Source organism: Malaclemys terrapin, chromosome 2 (genome assembly GCF_027887155.1).
Source record: "Malaclemys terrapin pileata isolate rMalTer1 chromosome 2, rMalTer1.hap1, whole genome shotgun sequence".
NCBI lineage: Eukaryota > Metazoa > Chordata > Testudines > Emydidae > Malaclemys > Malaclemys terrapin.
In genome coordinates this window covers 195,221,402-195,237,935 of record NC_071506.1, presented here as the reverse complement: position 1 = coordinate 195,237,935, position 16,534 = coordinate 195,221,402, and the positions used below count along the sequence as shown (strand labels likewise).

General features: G+C 41.4%; 1 protein-coding gene across 2 annotated transcripts in view; it reads left to right on the top strand.

Annotated features, from left to right (window-relative positions):
• Nucleotides 1–464: 464 nt before the first annotated feature.
• CDK13 (cyclin dependent kinase 13) overlaps nucleotides 465–16,534 on the top strand; it is a 73,443-nt gene continuing 57,373 nt past the window's right edge. For both annotated transcript variants that reach the window (XM_054019201.1, XM_054019200.1), the window contains exons 1-2: nucleotides 465–2,221; nucleotides 15,023–15,631. In XM_054019201.1, the coding sequence (XP_053875176.1) occupies nucleotides 1,023–2,221; nucleotides 15,023–15,631 (1,808 nt within the window). In that variant the 5' untranslated portion in view covers nucleotides 465–1,022. The remainder of the gene's footprint in view (nucleotides 2,222–15,022; nucleotides 15,632–16,534) is intronic.

Here is a 16,534-nt window from a genome sequence, read left to right as displayed (position 1 = left end):
CGTTACCCCGAACCACCCACTGCTGCCGTTCAACACGTGGGGTGGACAACACGGCGCCCTCGCCCGGTAACCAGCGCCGTCACCGCCGCCTGCAGCCCGGGAGGGGCGCCACAGGCCCGGGCCTACCACAAGAACTACGGGGAGGGGAGGGGGAATCACTTTCCCTCCAAGGCGAATCCTCCTAGGGACCAGCAGCGATACCGCCCCCCCACCAGGAAACTCTTGGATGACCTTTCACCTCTCAAAGCGGAAGCTGCGGCCGTCGTCCCCTCGCTGTGGGCGGAGAAGCGGATTGGGCTGTAGACCCGGCCGGAACTCACGCATGAAACCTTCCGGTCGTGACGTTTAGGGGAGTCTCTCGCGTGGTGTCGATACTCTCCCGGCCGGCAGCGGGGAGAAAGCTCGCGCTAGTGAGCGCCTATCCCCCCCCCCCGCTGTACGCGCGTGCGCAGTGTGCGCCGTGTCCCCTGTGTGTGTGTGTCAGTCGCACAGCGCGGAGGCCTCTCGATCGCTGCCCGGCTGCGAGTGACCGAGGCGCCGGGATCGAGCCGCCGGGAGTGCGCGTAGCTGGGACACCTACGGCGCGACATTGACCCTGGGACTCAAGGAGGAGCCGGGGGGGGGCAGCGCGGCCCGCAGGCGCCGCCGGAGGGGCCGAGAGAGGCGAGCAGCAGCCGCCGCCGGAGGAGGAGGCGGCGCGGGCCGGGATGGAGTGAGGAGGCCGCCGTGAGACTCTTCCGTGTTGCGGGGACAGTGGGAGGCCGGGCCTAAAAGCCTCCGGGCTCGTTGGAGACTGAGACCCCCCCAGCCCCACCCCCCGCTGCTGCCGGGCGGCCCGAGCGCGGGGGTCGCGCGGCCCGATGTGAGGCGCGGCCGGGCGGGCGGCGCGGTCTGTGAGGCGGGCTGCGGGGCCGGGGTCTGTCTGTGCGCGGCGCGGTGTCTCCATGGCGCCGGCAGCGCCCTGAAGGCGGCGGCGGCGGATTCGCAGGCCGCGTCCTAGTCCTCGGTCTTGAGTGATCTCGATGCCGAGCACCTCGGACGCGGCGCCAGCTGGAGGGAGCGGGGGAAGCCGGGGCTGGGGCGGCTCGGCAGCGGTGGAGGCGCCGGCGGACAAGAAGCGGCTACATCACCGGAGACGGAAGCGCTTCGCGGCCCAGCCGCAGCCTCCCGCTCCGCCGCCGCCGGCTCCTCACCCGCTGCTGTTTCCACTCCTGCAGCCGCCGCTCCTGCAGCCGCCGCTGCCGCCGCAGTCTCTGCTGTTCCTGGCGGCCACCAGCGCCTCCTCCTGCTGCGGGGACGGGGGGGAGCGGAAACGGCCCCGGGGCAAGCGGCGCTCGGGGTCCCGGCACAAGCGGCGTCGGGGCCGCGGGGGAGGCGCAGGGGGCGGCGGCGGCGGCGCCCAGGAGCCGGAGAAGCGGCGCGGTAGCGGGGGGCTGAGCACTCTGGTGGAGGAGTACGACGACGTGAGCTCCCAGTCCGAGGGGCTGGTGGGAAGCGGAGCGGCCGGACCAGGCGGGGCGGGGAGCGGCGGGGGAAGCCCGGCCTCCTCCTCCGGCGGGGGGAGCCAGCGCCCCCGGGGGGAGTCGGAGCGGAGCAGCCGGCCGCGCCGGGAACATCGCGGCAGCAGCGGTCGCTCCAGAGAGCGGCACCGGGAGCACCGCAGGCGGGGGGAGGAGAAGCAGCAGGAGGGGACGGCGGTGGCCAGGGGGGGAGCCGAGGCCTCCTCTTCCTCCTCCAAGTCCCGCAGCCGCCACAATCAGACCGGGGGCCAGGACCGGGAGGGCCCCAAGAGCAGCAGTGGCGGCGGCAGCGACGCCCGCAGGAAGGGCCCGGCCGCCTCCCCCGGCAGTGGCAGGAAGGAGCGGGAGGGCAAAGCGCACAAGAGCCGGACTAAAGCGGCCAAAGAGCCGCCCTCGGCCTACAAGGACCCGCCGAAGGCTTATCGGGAGGATAAGGCAGAGCCTAGGGCCTACAGGCGGCAGCGATCGTCCCCCAGCCCCGGCCGGGACGACAGCCCCCCGTCGCACAGGGCCTCCCAGAGCCAGAGGAGCCGCAAATCGCCCAGCCCCATCGGCGGGCGCTCCCCCCTCAGCCCATACAGCCGCCGCCGATCCCCTAGCTACAGCCGGCACAGCTCGTACGAACGCGGCGGGGATGTGTCGCCCAGTCCCTACAGCAGCAGCTGGCGCCGCTCTCGGAGCCCCTACAGCCCCACTGTCAGGTGAGTTGGTGTTGGAGATATGATACTGTGTGTATGTCTACGGAGAAGAGTGTTGGGGGCGGGAGGGGGTTATGTCCACGGGGAGGCTCTGTCCCGAATAACTTGGGTGGGGAAACGGGGAGATTTATATCTAATTTAGGGGGGAAACGGGGTTTTCTGTTGTCCCATCCCATTGGGGAGAAGGATGGGGAGAGACTGTGATATACTAAAATCATGCTCCTGCCTTGTCCCTGGAGCAGGGAAGAGACCCTAATGCAACAAAGTGGACCTGTCACATCATCTCCTTTTTCTCTTGTAGAAAAGAGATTGTAAAGATAAAATCTCCCCTGTGTGGGGGAGTGGTTATAAACTTCCTATTATAATATTATCTGAAGTGGGAAATATCCTCAGTGGGGGATGGGGAAGACCTTTGGGGCACTATGTCTGTTAAATGTTATAATCAGCAGATTTCCCTCATAATCATCCTGTTCCTGTTTAACCCCAGAGATAGATAAATGTTAAGTTCTTTTATAGCTTAGTTAATCTTTTAGCACTGAGTTAGTTAAAAATTAAATTGAATAAAATATGGGGCATTTAGTGTTTGTAATTGTGTAAATTATTAGTCCAAACTATTTGTTTTTGTAGAAAAAGGCAAAATTTAAATGCTGCAAAGGAATTATGCATGTTTCACTAAGTACTTAATTTTTTAAAAATTATGTTTAGGTCCTTATCCTGCAAAGATTTACCACTGTGTTTAAACTTCATGCACTGCAAGTAGTTCCATTGATATCAGTGAGCACTTGTAGTGCAAAAAGTTAAGTGTGTGTGTTTTGGCAGGGTCAGGGTCTTTCTCTGATTAATGTATATGCTAACCTGATGGCTAAGTTCTGTTTTTTGTATATGCAGAAAAAAATGGCTTCAATAATGGCTGAGTATTGTCAGGTAGAGTTATCTACCTTTTGTATTTGTACTGCAAAGATATTTATTATTAACTGGATTTTTGAGAGGGCTGTGTTTGGCCTGTGCATATTTCCAAAAGAAGAACTATATTTGTAATAAAAAAATCTTGTGATGGTCTTGGGCCAATACTTGATTTATTTTAAAGTTGTTACAAACTGATGTGTAAAGTTATTCAGGTTCTAAAAATATTTGTATTTTTAAGTTTTACCACTCCATTGACAAGAATTCTGTAGGCTCCATGAAAAACAATTTCATGCTCCCTCCGATGGTTCTGTATCAGTTAACACTTTGGCCAGCGCTCATTGAAAATGGTGCATGTTCTCTGAGCCATCCTGGCATTCTACTGAGGCTTTCACTTTCTGGATGGGCACTAAACATTGAAGTGGTTGAGTAACTCAATTTGTATCCCGTATTATGTTGGGGGAATAAAACAAAGATGGTTTTTAAAAATAAGATGTATTCGAAGTTGCAGTTGTGAAACATCTTAGTAAACTTCAGAATGTTTCAAAACAGGAAAAAATATTCATAATCTGAACAAGGACAATCATTAGGATGAAAACTATTTGTCATTTAAGGGTGTTATTGGTTAAAGAAACTTTTTTTTTTTTTTTAAATTATCATGATTTAGGAAACAGTTGGATTTAGGAAATATTGATTGAATTCAGGAAATATTGATTGAATTCAGAATTGCTGAATTATGACCTGATGTGTGCACTGAGTGGAATTCTTTGGCAGTATTCCAGTCATGAAGTGCAGTAATATGCCATGGGGTTTCAACTAAGGAATTGCCATATCTGATACAATTAGTAGTTCATCTAGTCCAGTTTATTTTTCTTTACATAGCTGCCAGTAAGAAATGCTTTATAGGAAGGTGCATGAAACTGTGTAGTGGACCATTACAAAACAAAGTAGGCTTTTGGTTTGAAGCATGAGAGTTTCTGTCCCTTAAATTAAAAAATTATCTAATTTGTCATACAAATGTCTGAATTGAAAATCTGGTGGCTTGTTTTCCAGAATTTCTTTGCATTTTCTCCAGTTCATCTGTGATTTCTGTCCAGTCTCTTAGTCTATACAGAGATACTTCTATATTTACTAATTTCCCTAGCAGATGTCTTCTTTCTGACTTGCTGGAGGAGTTGTGGGCAGCCAGTGGGAGACTGCATTTATAGAGACATTGAGGAAGGAAGGGATGGCCTTCTGATTAGGGCTTTGGACTTAGAAGATCTGGGTTAAATTCCATGCCCTGCAGTTGACCTTGGCTGGGTCATGTATACTCTTTTTGACTGTTTCTTGTCTATAAAATGGGGATGATACTGCCTGAAGTGGACGTGAAGATAAATTCATTAATGCTTGCACAGTGCTCAGATGCTCTGATGATAAAGGGCCATAGTTCTTGGGTATGCATAGTTCTGGGGTATACTTGAGTCATCCTCAGCACTTGTCTGCTTTTCCATCAGTTTAACTAAGCCTCCCCAAAAGTATTAATTTTCTATAATGGGAGTTCTTTGCCTTTAACACAAAATGGGTCTGTAACTTGAACACTGTCTTCAATTCATCCCTCTCTAAAATGTCGCATATAGGGCATGTCTAAATCTTTCAATTTCTCCCTGCATAGCATCTCTAATATCTGGCTTTTCCTTTTTGTCATTATTACTAAAACTCACATTCAGGCCTGCATTACTCATGTCTTCGCTCTTGCAGCCTCTTCTCTGGCCTTGATAAATCCTATTTTGCCCTATTTATATGCATTCAAAATGCCGCTCTGAACATCATTTTCTTTGCCTGTTGCTGTCGAAGAATATAGTGGATTTTCCATGCTTCTGTTCTTAAATCTGTCCTTCATATTGAGGACAGCAGGAAGGATTAATGATGGCCAGCTTGGGATGGCCTTTTCTCACACATGGAATAGAGGTTTCAGTTTTGGTCTTATCTATACAAGAAAATTGAACCATTTTAAACTTTGTTTGTTAAGCCTCTGTGTAGGCATCCTTATTTTACTTTGAGTGGCTTATTTCAATTTAATTTAAACTGATTCCTAATCAGCTAAATGGGAATAAGCCTGGTTTAAACCAAAATAAGTGTTCATATAAACTTTTGCACCAGTGTAACTAAATCAGTTTAAAATTGCATATTCCTTGTGTAGACAAAGTCTAAAAGTTTTACTGTCTTGGTCAAGGGGATAGGAGGCTTTTTAAGTTGCTTGCTGGAGCAGTTGGGCCAGCCAGTGGCAGAACAGGCCACAGTATTGATAGGGAGGTTTTAAGAGCTGTCTAATTTAGATGTTTCTAAAGCAGCTATTATTTAGGGCTGGGCTTTTCAAAAGGGACTATGGGAGTTAACCACCCAAATTGCCTTGAAAGATAGAAATTATCCATCCATTCCAGTGCCTTGTTGCTTTTGAGAGTACACCTTGAAGAGGTACATCAGTTACCAGTCCATCCCACCTCACAAATCTCTGGGAGTCTGTTCAGTGTCTCACTTGCTTTATGAGAAAAGGTATAAAGAGAAGTTTCACTGTTTTTGAAGGTTTTCCTGTTGTGGGCGTATCAGAAAATTCTGGGCAGTTTTCATCTGCCCCAATATAAATATTATGCACTAGTTTATATATATCCATTTTGTGGGGCATTTTTGGAATTATGTAAATAAAATTGAAGGTTATAATATGAATCTTGAATCAGTTAACATTGTGCATTTCTTAGTCAGTTGCATAAATGAATGATGCTCTGCCAAATAAGTTGGAAGGGTTTGCTGCATAGTTTAGGCTATAGTTGCATGGGCAAGTGTAATGCTTTCATGACGGTAACAGCTTCTTAGGGCATGTACATCTTGACCTGTATGATATAAAGCAGTGGTTCTCAAATTTCATTGCACCGTGACCCCCTTCCTGACAACAAAAAATATTACATGACCCTAGGAGGGGAACTGAAGCCTGAACGTAGGTAGGCCTGCTGCCCTGAGTGAGGGGCCTATAACCTGAGCTCCGCTGTCCAGGGCTGAAACCAAAGCCTGAGCCCCGCCACCCAGGGCTGAAGCCCTTGGGCTTTGGCTCTGGGTGGTGGGGCTGAGGGTTCGGGTTCGGCTTCGGGCCCTAGCACGTCTAACGCCAGCTGTGGTGACCCCATTAAAACAGGGTTGTGACCCACTTTGGGATCCTGACCCTCAGTTTGAGAACCGCTGGTATAAAGGCTTCATTCTGGGCTAGTGTCTAGGTGTAATGGTGTTATGATAATTGGCTTGTAGTCTGTTTCCTAACGATAATGCCTAGAACTGCACAAAATGTGCTTGCAGTAATGCTACATTGCTATCTGTCTCTAGCAATTTTGGTATCTAAGGAGGGTGAAAATGAAGATAAGGTGAATAAACTTTTACAGTGCTTTAGGTATTTTGTCTTCAAGGCTTGGAAAAAAGGATTACGTACGTTTTCAGCTAGATGACTGAACTTCCCAGCCGGAAGCTTTATATAAAATATTGGGGATGGAGAAGAAACTAATGAGGTCCAGGGACACAACAGCTCCAGGGACTTCACTAGCTTATAACTTAAATAAGCAGCAGCAGAGTGAAACTGACATGATACTTGTCTGTTCACAGAGTTCTGAATTGCACTTGTGAAATTGACTAGTGCAAGGGTTCTCAAACCGGGGTTAGGACCCCTCAGGGGGTCACGAGGTTATTACATGGGGGGTTGTGAAATGTATTAAAAAGTGTTTTTAATTTATATGGGGGGTCGCACTCAGAGGCTATGTGAAAGGTCACCAGTACAAAAGTTTGAGAACCACTGGACTAGTGTCTTGTCATTTTCAACCTGTTGCTGCTTGGAGGTGGGCTCTGAGCATCCGCAGACATTGGATCAGTTTACCTATGGTTCACATCTGGAAGTTTATCTTTGCAACCATAAGGGTTAGAAATATAGTTTTTCATTAAAAACCTTGAATTCTACAGGCACTGTTTAAGTTTAAGCTCCATCACTTGTCAGTGAAAACTTTCAACTCATTGCCAATGAGTAGGTGAATGGATTTTTCAAGACCTGTTGTGCTTGGGCTGAATGAGATCAGTTTTAGTGTTTCTTTGCTGGACTGGGAGACAAATGAACATTAGCTATTAAGATACTACTTGAAATAATTGGTAGTGTTGCCTATGTTTTTCTTTTGTCTATATTCACAGAGTTATTCTGTAGGAACAGATTGCATATTTAAGATAATAGAAGAATGAGGATATAAGGTATTTCTGTAGCAACTAGATTGAACTTTGAACACTCTAGTATAAAAATATAAAATATAACAAAACCATATTGCAACAAACTTTTCATATCTGTATTAGAGTATTTAAACTTTCTCTAGTAACTAATTTTGATGTGTTTTACAAAGCATGGAATTGTAAAACAAGATTAGGTAGCTTCCCATGACTTCATTCAGGTAATCCAGGTCATTGTAAACTGTGAGATCCACAGGTTCAAATCGCATAACCTAATATATTTGCTTTAATTTGTCTATACCCAGTGCAACACCAAAGGTCTTGTGCAACCACCTGTATGTAATTTTCCCAATATAAACATCCATTCATTTTAATTGTATGAAATATTCAAACATATTAGTACCTCTGCCTATGTGTGAAATAAAACAATGTGACTTTTTTTTTAGCCGAGATGTTTTTCTATTTGAAGGATGGGGTATTCTAAAAATACTTGTTATTAAAGTTCTGTTTAGAACAAAGCTTTCCTTGAAAAACTTAAAATTTAGAACTTCAGTTTAAGATAGGGAATGGAAGAGCTTTTAAAAATTCTGAATACTTGTTCTTTTACCTAATTTATATCTATCTGATGTATATCAAGGACCTCTGTCATTGTGGTGTGAGTTCTGAATTCAGAATTTAAGATTTACATTGGGAGTGGATCGGCCATTACACAAAGTAAAAATATTTCCCCATGCTTATTTCCCACCCCACCCACTACAGTTCCTCACATCTCCTTGTCAATGGCTGGAAATGGGCCGTTTTCATTACCACTACAAACAGTTCTTTTTCTCTCCTGCTGATAATAGCTCACCTTAACTGATCACTCTCCTTATAGTGTGTATTTTAACATCCATTGTTTCATGTTTTCTGCGTGTGTGTGTGTGTGTATGTGTATGTGTATGTATATATATCTTCCTACTGTATTTTCCACTACATGCATATGATGAAGTGGGCTGTAGTCCACGAAAGCTTATGCTCAAATACATTTGTTAGTCTCTAAAGTGCCTCAAGTACTCCTGTTCTTTTTGCGGATACAGACTAACATGGCTGCTACTCTGAAACATTTTTACTTGTAGTGGACTTAAGTTTTTACCTCTCCTTTGTTCAGTGGCTCTCTTCTTGTTCTTTTTCCTTATCTTTGGTTATTATGGGCTAGATTTTTGAAAAACAGTTAATTTTGCAAAGCATTCTGAAAACAGGCCTGAGGTCGGACGAATCTCTGTTGGTAAATAATTCCCTGAGCAAGGGTTCTCTACTGAGGACACATTAGTTATAAAATTTAATTAAGGAGAAAATAAAATTACTAAATTTCAAAGTTACCCAACATTCCTGATTTTTTTTAGATTTGCTAATGACTTCAAAATACTGAAGGAATAGAATTTGAATATCTGGATAAAATTAAGACATGTGGCACTTGCTCAAATAGCAGTACTAAATAGTTTTTATATATATAGCTGTGTGCAATGCAAATGTAGACATTGAACTAAAAACTGGACTAAAGGAAAAACATGATTAATGGTATATCACATGAGAGAAAATTTGTCCTATCATAGCTAAGGAGAATTAAGCAAATTTAAGATTATTAATGCACAGAGGGAATTTAGGCTAAAATTATAATTAACCAGAATGTCTTGTCATTGGTGGTTCAAATTACTGAGTGATCATATGGGTATATAGTGTCTTGGGAAACTTATGGTAAAAGTCAATTGATTAAATTTAGAGATCTGCCTTTTCAAATATTTTTAAAAGAACAGATAATTAAAGTGGAAGTCTATGGTGCTTATATACCATTTGCTAGGGTTGAGCTGTAGATTCCATTTTAACCTGCTCCCCTTGTTTCGGTTACTGATAACTTCCTCAAACATCTTCTTGTGATGATCTCTGAGGTGTTGCATCTTGGCCTAAAGATGAATATTTTATTAAGGAATTGGGAAAAATCAGTTCAGCTGTTCTTGAACTCTGCAAATATTGGGGGAAAAAATCCTGATAAATTCTGATTAAAATGTTTGCTGTTGCGTAATTCAAATGGCTGAAAGTCAACACTTCAAACTTGGCTTTCTCTTGAATGTCTAATTAAAAGGAAAAACCATAAAGGTTTAAACAAAATCTTGTAAATGTTTTAAAAGGTTATGAACAGCGAAAGCTAGCATTTTTTTGCTTGAGTTTAAATTTGTTTTTCTGACGTGCTACTAGTCTGTGTTAACAATGGTGATATGCCTCTAAAGTATTTAATCCCCTTTTTAATAAAAGGGGGTGGGGTGGGAAAGAGTGATGTAACAAAGAACTCAAGCACTTCAATCAAGAAATTCACAAACTTAAGATTCCAGCTATAAAATTCTCACTCGGTACATACACATGGTTATTTCTACGTAATATATTGCTGTTTTTTTCATTCTGTACCTTTTAAAATATTCAGATGATACAATGTAGCAATTAATGTTCCATTATAAACTAACTACTGGAGTTTTCTGACTTCAATGTGCTTGATTATTCAAATGTTACATTAACTTTTTGCATTAATTCTTAAATACACTAGGTTTTGATGCAACTTGTATAATTAACATTGAAGGTATGACAGAATCTTTGAATAACAGTTTTGTGATAGTTTTGAGGCGTGCATCTGACAAAATCCAGTATCCAAAGTAGTAGCTTGTTGTGAAAGCTCTCCAGTAATTAAGCAGAGATAAAGGGACAACCAATCTGCTTTGAAAAATGTAAGAAGTTAAGCAAAAGTTGTGTTAAATCATGCTTAAAAATACAGTGCTTTACCCTGTTTGCTAATCTGTGAAAGCATTACCCAAAACCATGCTGGATTTGGTTGTTTTGGAGAAAGCCCTCTACTATTATTCCTTTCTCTATTTTTTACTATCTCTTGTCGTTTATGCTGTGTTTTGTGTCTTTCCCTTTTTCTGCTTTCCATTTGTGTCTAGCAGCAGTACTATACATTTAACCTATTTCAGAGAGAAACCAATATAACCTAGTTTCACTCCTAGTATGTTGTTCAGAAGCTGGCTCCAGAAAAACATGTGGTCAGGTGTCAAGAACTCCTAAGTTCTAATTCTGTCTCGTTTGTCTATGTTTCTTTCCATCTATAAAATAGGATTTGTAGTCCTTGTCTACTTCAGAAGTGTTGTATGAATTTTTGTAATGTTTTGAAAAGTATAGTGCTATATAAATGCTAAAAATTAGGTGTGAAGTGCTGCTGTGCTATAGCAATGCAGTGTTCCCTTTGTTAGGTAAATAAGTAAATATGACAGGTGCTTGTGTGTTGACAAACACCAAACAATGTCAGCTGCTGGGCATAAACATGGAAAAATTGAAACAGACTGATATAAAGCCAGGATTTTTTAAAATTGTTTTCCATCCACAGTTCCCTCTAAAAATCTAGCATTATGGCAACTTCCTTCAGTTGAGGAGGACTGGATTTGGTACTTAAGTCTTGTACTGCCTCTAGTCTCCCCAGACTGGGCAAAGATCCTTTTTAAATTCTTCACTAGTTAATGCAACAGATATTTACAAAAATATAGTTTCCTAGGTAAAATAAAAAATAAATGTAGAAATTTATGACTAAGCACAAAGAATCTGGTGGCAAATACATGTAAGATGGGGCAATATATATATGTCAGTAGTCTTTGAAGAACTGAGCAGACTTCTGATATAAGTACTGATAAGAAGTCAGGTGCCTGTCATGATGTCCTCTAACTTTTACAGTACACAAATCTGATATTTACCATAAAGATTCTTTTAAAACAAGCACATTATCTGGACAAAGTCTGGACATCATGTGTGAGACCATTTTTACAACTTTGTGACTTGATCTTTTTTTAAACTAAGATGTAGCCTCTAAATAATGTTAAAACCAGTTGGTATATGCTTGAGACCAAATTCTTCCCTCAGTTGGGAAAATGGAGTTCTGTACACTCATCTGAGGACAGACTTTTTTTTCCTGAAAGGTAACCTGTAAAGGGGAAAAAATTGTGCTTGTGCCCTCTTTCTTTCCTTTGGCATATCAGGAAGGCCTGAAGTTTTTTTTCCTTTTCTGCTTGTCTATTTTTTTATATATATTAAGCATTTGGGTCCAGTCTAGTCTGTTAGTCTGTTACGACTAGTAAACTAAGGAAATGATGAAATTATCGGCCAAAAGAGTAGAAGTTAAGTGTTTGAAAGAGGAAGAGTATTTTAGTCAGACTGTTTAAAAACTGTTTTTTGATTAGGACCTATGAAACTTGAATGACTAACACTTGGGGTAAAAGAAGGTTTCCTCAAAGATTCAGCATCCTGGCCCATTCAGTTAAGTGCTATAGTTCACAGACATCTCTGTGAGACCTCCATACAGTCTGTCAAGACTAAAGCCTTGTCTAAACACAAATGTTATACCACTTAAACTACTAATATTTAATGCTGTACATCCTTCCCCCTCCCCTTCTATGTTGATGCAGTTACATTGGTATAAAGATGCTCATAACAGTAAAGCTCTTTTCTATATGGGATGGGAAAATAAGCTATAGCAACATAAGGCAACTTTGTACTGGTATAACTGTGTCCACACAATGAGTTGTACCAGTGTAATTATTTAAGAAAAAAAAATCTCACACTCCTAATTGAAATAGTTGTACCACTTTGAAAGCTTCATGTCAACTAGGCCTGGGAAAGTATTTTGGAACTTTTGGCGAATCATAGAATATCAGGGTTGGAAGGGACCTCAGGAGGTCATCTAGTCCAACCCCCTGCTCAAAGCAGGACCCATCCCCAGACAGATTTTTGCCCCAGATCCCTAAATGGCCCTCTCAAGGATTGAACTCACAACCCTGGGTTTAGCAGGCCAATGTGCAAACCACTGAGCTATCCCCTCCCCCGATGTAGTTAATACATTTAACTAATATGTTTTAGAACCCTAATGTAGATGGGGCCAAGTTTCATTTTAATACTTTAGCTGGGCGAGGTTGAAGGGTTTAGCTCCACCAGTTAGTTTTAAAATACTATCTGTGTTGTCTATGCTAGAGTTTTAAAACTCATATTAGCCAACATGTTTTCAAACTACATCTTTCATTCTAGTGTAGGCAAGTTTCTAGAAGTCCTCCAGAAAAACTGGAGAATGCAAGACTTGACATTTCTCATATTTCCAAGGTCAAAAACAAGCAGAAAAAAAAGTGTGTGGGGAGGGGTGATGGAACAAAAACTTACAGACATACATAATGCGGGGGGGGGGGCATTTTGGTTCTGTCTTGCCTTTTATTAAAAGTAGAAAACGTTCTCCCTATTTTACGGATGAGGGACCTAAGGCACAGAAATATAAGTGACATTCCCAAGGTCAGCAACTAAATTATAGAGTAAGGAAAAGAACCCAAGTCTCCAGACTCCAAGCAGTGTGTTTAGTTCACTAAACCACTGCTTCCATTAAAAGTTAATTTGAAGTATTTTTCTTAATTTTTTATGTGCCAGAGCTGCAACATACTTATCTGAAAAAGTGCATTTTACATAATTATTTCAGTCTCAATTGGAAATGCTGTAGAGTACAGTGATTCTCCCCCCCCCCCCCCTCCAGTTTTCTTCTTTTCTGACCTCTTCCGGTTCTGTAAAACCTTCTTTCTGCCACAGAAGTGAATTATGTTAAACTTCTCGGGAACTGGGTATATATCTTGGAGAAAAGATTTTGGTTGATTTTTCTGTGTTTTGAACTGTTAAATTGTTCTGACATATCTAATGAAATATAGCTCCATATAGCCACTAGTTTGTTTGTTTAGTTTATAGCATATTGCAGCAGTCCTACTTAATCTAAACGTGCTATCAACGTGGTTAACTCAGTGAAATCTTGATATTTCAATAGCAAGAGTTGAAAACCCCTACTTTCCTCATACAAGATTCATGTTTCTCTTGGAAATTAACCAATATATATGTAATAGAATCTTCTCTATTTTAATACTGTATAACACAAGATCAACTTATCTGAAGCACATATATGTATATGAATAAAATATATTATGCACAATCAGAATTGAATTAGCTGGTACTATTCAAACACATGAAACATTCCAGGAACATTCATGATATTTGTTTCCTTGTTTTAGTTGCCAGTTCTTAGATGTTGTCTGGTTATATTTGTTATGAGCTGAAGTGTACAGCACACTGAGAACTCTGATCCTCACTATTCTAGCTTATTTTTTTAACCTATATAAATGGACTCACTGAAATAACTTTTCCCCCCAGGAATGATCTAGTCAAGAAAAGTAGAATTACAGTGTAGTTCCACTAAACTTAATGTAGAACAATGGATATGGTGAATATGCTTGGTGACAGATATGCATAGTAAAATAAAGTGGATGAAGAAACACTTTCATAAATTTTCAGTAATAAGTTAGGGCACTTCGCTTATATTTTACTCAGAGCAGCCAATTTTTAACACCTGTGGTCTAAATTGGCAGTTTGTCTCTAGTAGTTTGCAACAAAAAACTAAATCAAAACTACTAGGCAAGTCGAAATATGGAATCTATTGAATTAGTAAAGTAAAAATGCATGTGAACTGGTATCTTTCACAGTGGCTTCAAACAATTGCTGAGCTTTCTCCATAACTACTAACATTTTCTCTTTTGGATATTTTTCCCTCCTGGGCACTTGTAAATGTGTGTCCTGTTCTGTTCTCTGTACATGTGCAGAAATCCAGATGATTGACATTCTTTTCTTCTCTCCCCTGTTGCTCTTCCTTTTCTGCAATGTAAATAAATAACATACGGTAGTATGACAGCTTGTCGGTTACATATGCTTGTGATGAGGTGCAGGGGATATGCAGGGAGAATTATCTGTCTAAAAAAAGTATGGACTGTCTTACAAAAATGCAGTAATACAGCATTATGCTTGTATCATTATGTCCTCAGAAATGAAAGTTATGATTGAATGTGTCTTTCAGTTTGCCTCTTTGTGCGCAGCTCACCACAATAGTTTCTAACTATGTATTCAGTAGTATTTCTCAAATATAAGATAATGATAAAAAGTTACTGCAACAATAGTTAACCAGATATTTTTATAAGGCAGCAAATTCACAAATTAAGATTCTTAAAGCAATATTACTTCAGCTTTATAAATAGTGTTTTCTCTTCCTCTTTTTCTTCTTTAAGTGTATAACTTAATATTTCAATTTGCTAAATATGTACTAGAAACATTAACAAGAGGTCCAAAATTGCAGAATTAACATTGCTGTAGTTCCATAACTTTTTTTCCTGTCAACACAGCAATTTTTTATCCTCATATTTATGTAGTTTTTAAAATGGTTGTTGCTTAGTATCAAGCTATTTCTATCAGCAAGCAAAGAACGGTTCTGACACCGAGGAAGGAAATGAACAGCTGATCAGAAGGCATGCAGTGTGTTTTCTCTGTGTTTATATTTTTGTGATTTCCTAATGACTTTTTACAAAGGAGCTCTGCTAAAAAAAGATTCATAATATAACCTGAGGTCCTGTGTGGTTATGTCTGTGCTATGGATATGCGTTTATTTAGATTCATGTTCACCCTTTAAACATAGTAATGGCAGTGACAGTATTTGCAAAAGCTGCTTAGTAATAAGGAAGGCAGGTTAAATAAACAGACATTCTTTATTTTTAAGCCTAAATTGACCAAATCTTTACTGTTTTGAAGCAGGAGATCAGCAAAATCCCGAAGCAGAAGCCCTTACTCATCAAGACGCTCAAGGTCTCGCAGCAGGCACAGATTATCTAGGTCCAGAAGTCGCCACTCGAGTATTTCTCCTAGCACACTGACTCTGAAAAGTAGCCTGGCTGCTGAGTTGAATAAGAACAAAAAAGCTAGAGCTGCAGAAGCAGCCAAAGCCAATGCAAAAATTTCAAACACCTCTACGCCTACTAAGGGAAACACTGACACTGGTGTGAGTGTACCTCAAACAAACAATGTGAAGGATCTGAAGAAAATAAAAACTGAGCATACACCTTCTCCTACAAGTGGTGCAACTTTGAAAAATGACAAGACAAAAGCAAAGGTCTCTCTTCAGGAGACAAAGGTGGAAAATAATTTGATTGTAGACAAAGTGGCTAAACAGAAAGCAGCAGCAGCAGTAAAAGAGAATAAATCAGTTGTTGTAAAGCAGCAACCAGTCACTGTAAAAGAGAAAAACAAACCACATACACCAAATGTAGGAGCCAAGGAGAAAGATAGAAATGTTGCGCTACTAACCTCCACGCTGCCACCCTTGCCTTTCCCTCCCATGCTGCCTGAAGATATAGATACTGACAGGTGAGTATATACATTCACGTATATTTTTAAAGAAATAAAAACTTGCACAATTGCATAGGACTGATCAAAAGCTCCACTTTAGGCAGTTTGTTTCTGTTCTTCAGTTAACTTCGATTTAAGTTGGTGGTTATTAGGAACTTAAAGGGGCAGAGACATTATTTATACTTACAAGTAATCTACTTGTATATTCCAGGAGTTAAGATGGGGGAAGGGTTTGTTCTAAGATAACTTTGTTAGTAAAAATTCTACTGGAGAAGGACAAGCTGAAAATTGGAGGTGGATTGAAAAGTTTTTTTTTTTTTTTAATAATTTGCGCACACAAAAAATATTTAAGATCTCAAATCAGCTCATATAATTTCAGCTACATACAACTAGACTTATGAAAAAATGCATTTGGTAACAATATTTGAGAAGTACAGGTAGTTCCTCTGTAATTTACTTGCCAAGGCTTTGAGTTCAGGGTTCATTTTCCCTCTCTGCTAGTAACAGCACTGACCCCCTACAGCATTGTAATGAATGCAACTCCCTATTTCTTGAAGGGGGTAGCAACATTGTAAGCACTGCAGTGGTAATGAGCACTGGTTTTAGCAAGTGAAGCAGCTAGCAGTTTGTCTTTGAAGTGAATATGAACTACAAAAATATTATGTCCATAGTGAAGTATTTCTAGGTCCTAAACAGTTATGGAACCTAGACCATATTCAACTTTTTTTTAGCTCTGAGATAGAAACCTTATCAGTATTAGAAAATTGTTAAATCGTAGCGTGTTGCTCTTTTCCTCTGATTTTTGAGCAATATAAAGTCTAGAGTGTGTATTATCAATACCACACTTTCATAGGCTATGGATTTTCAGTCTGCCCTTAGCTTGTAAATTAAAATTTTAAAAGATTAGTGCCAAAAAAAAAT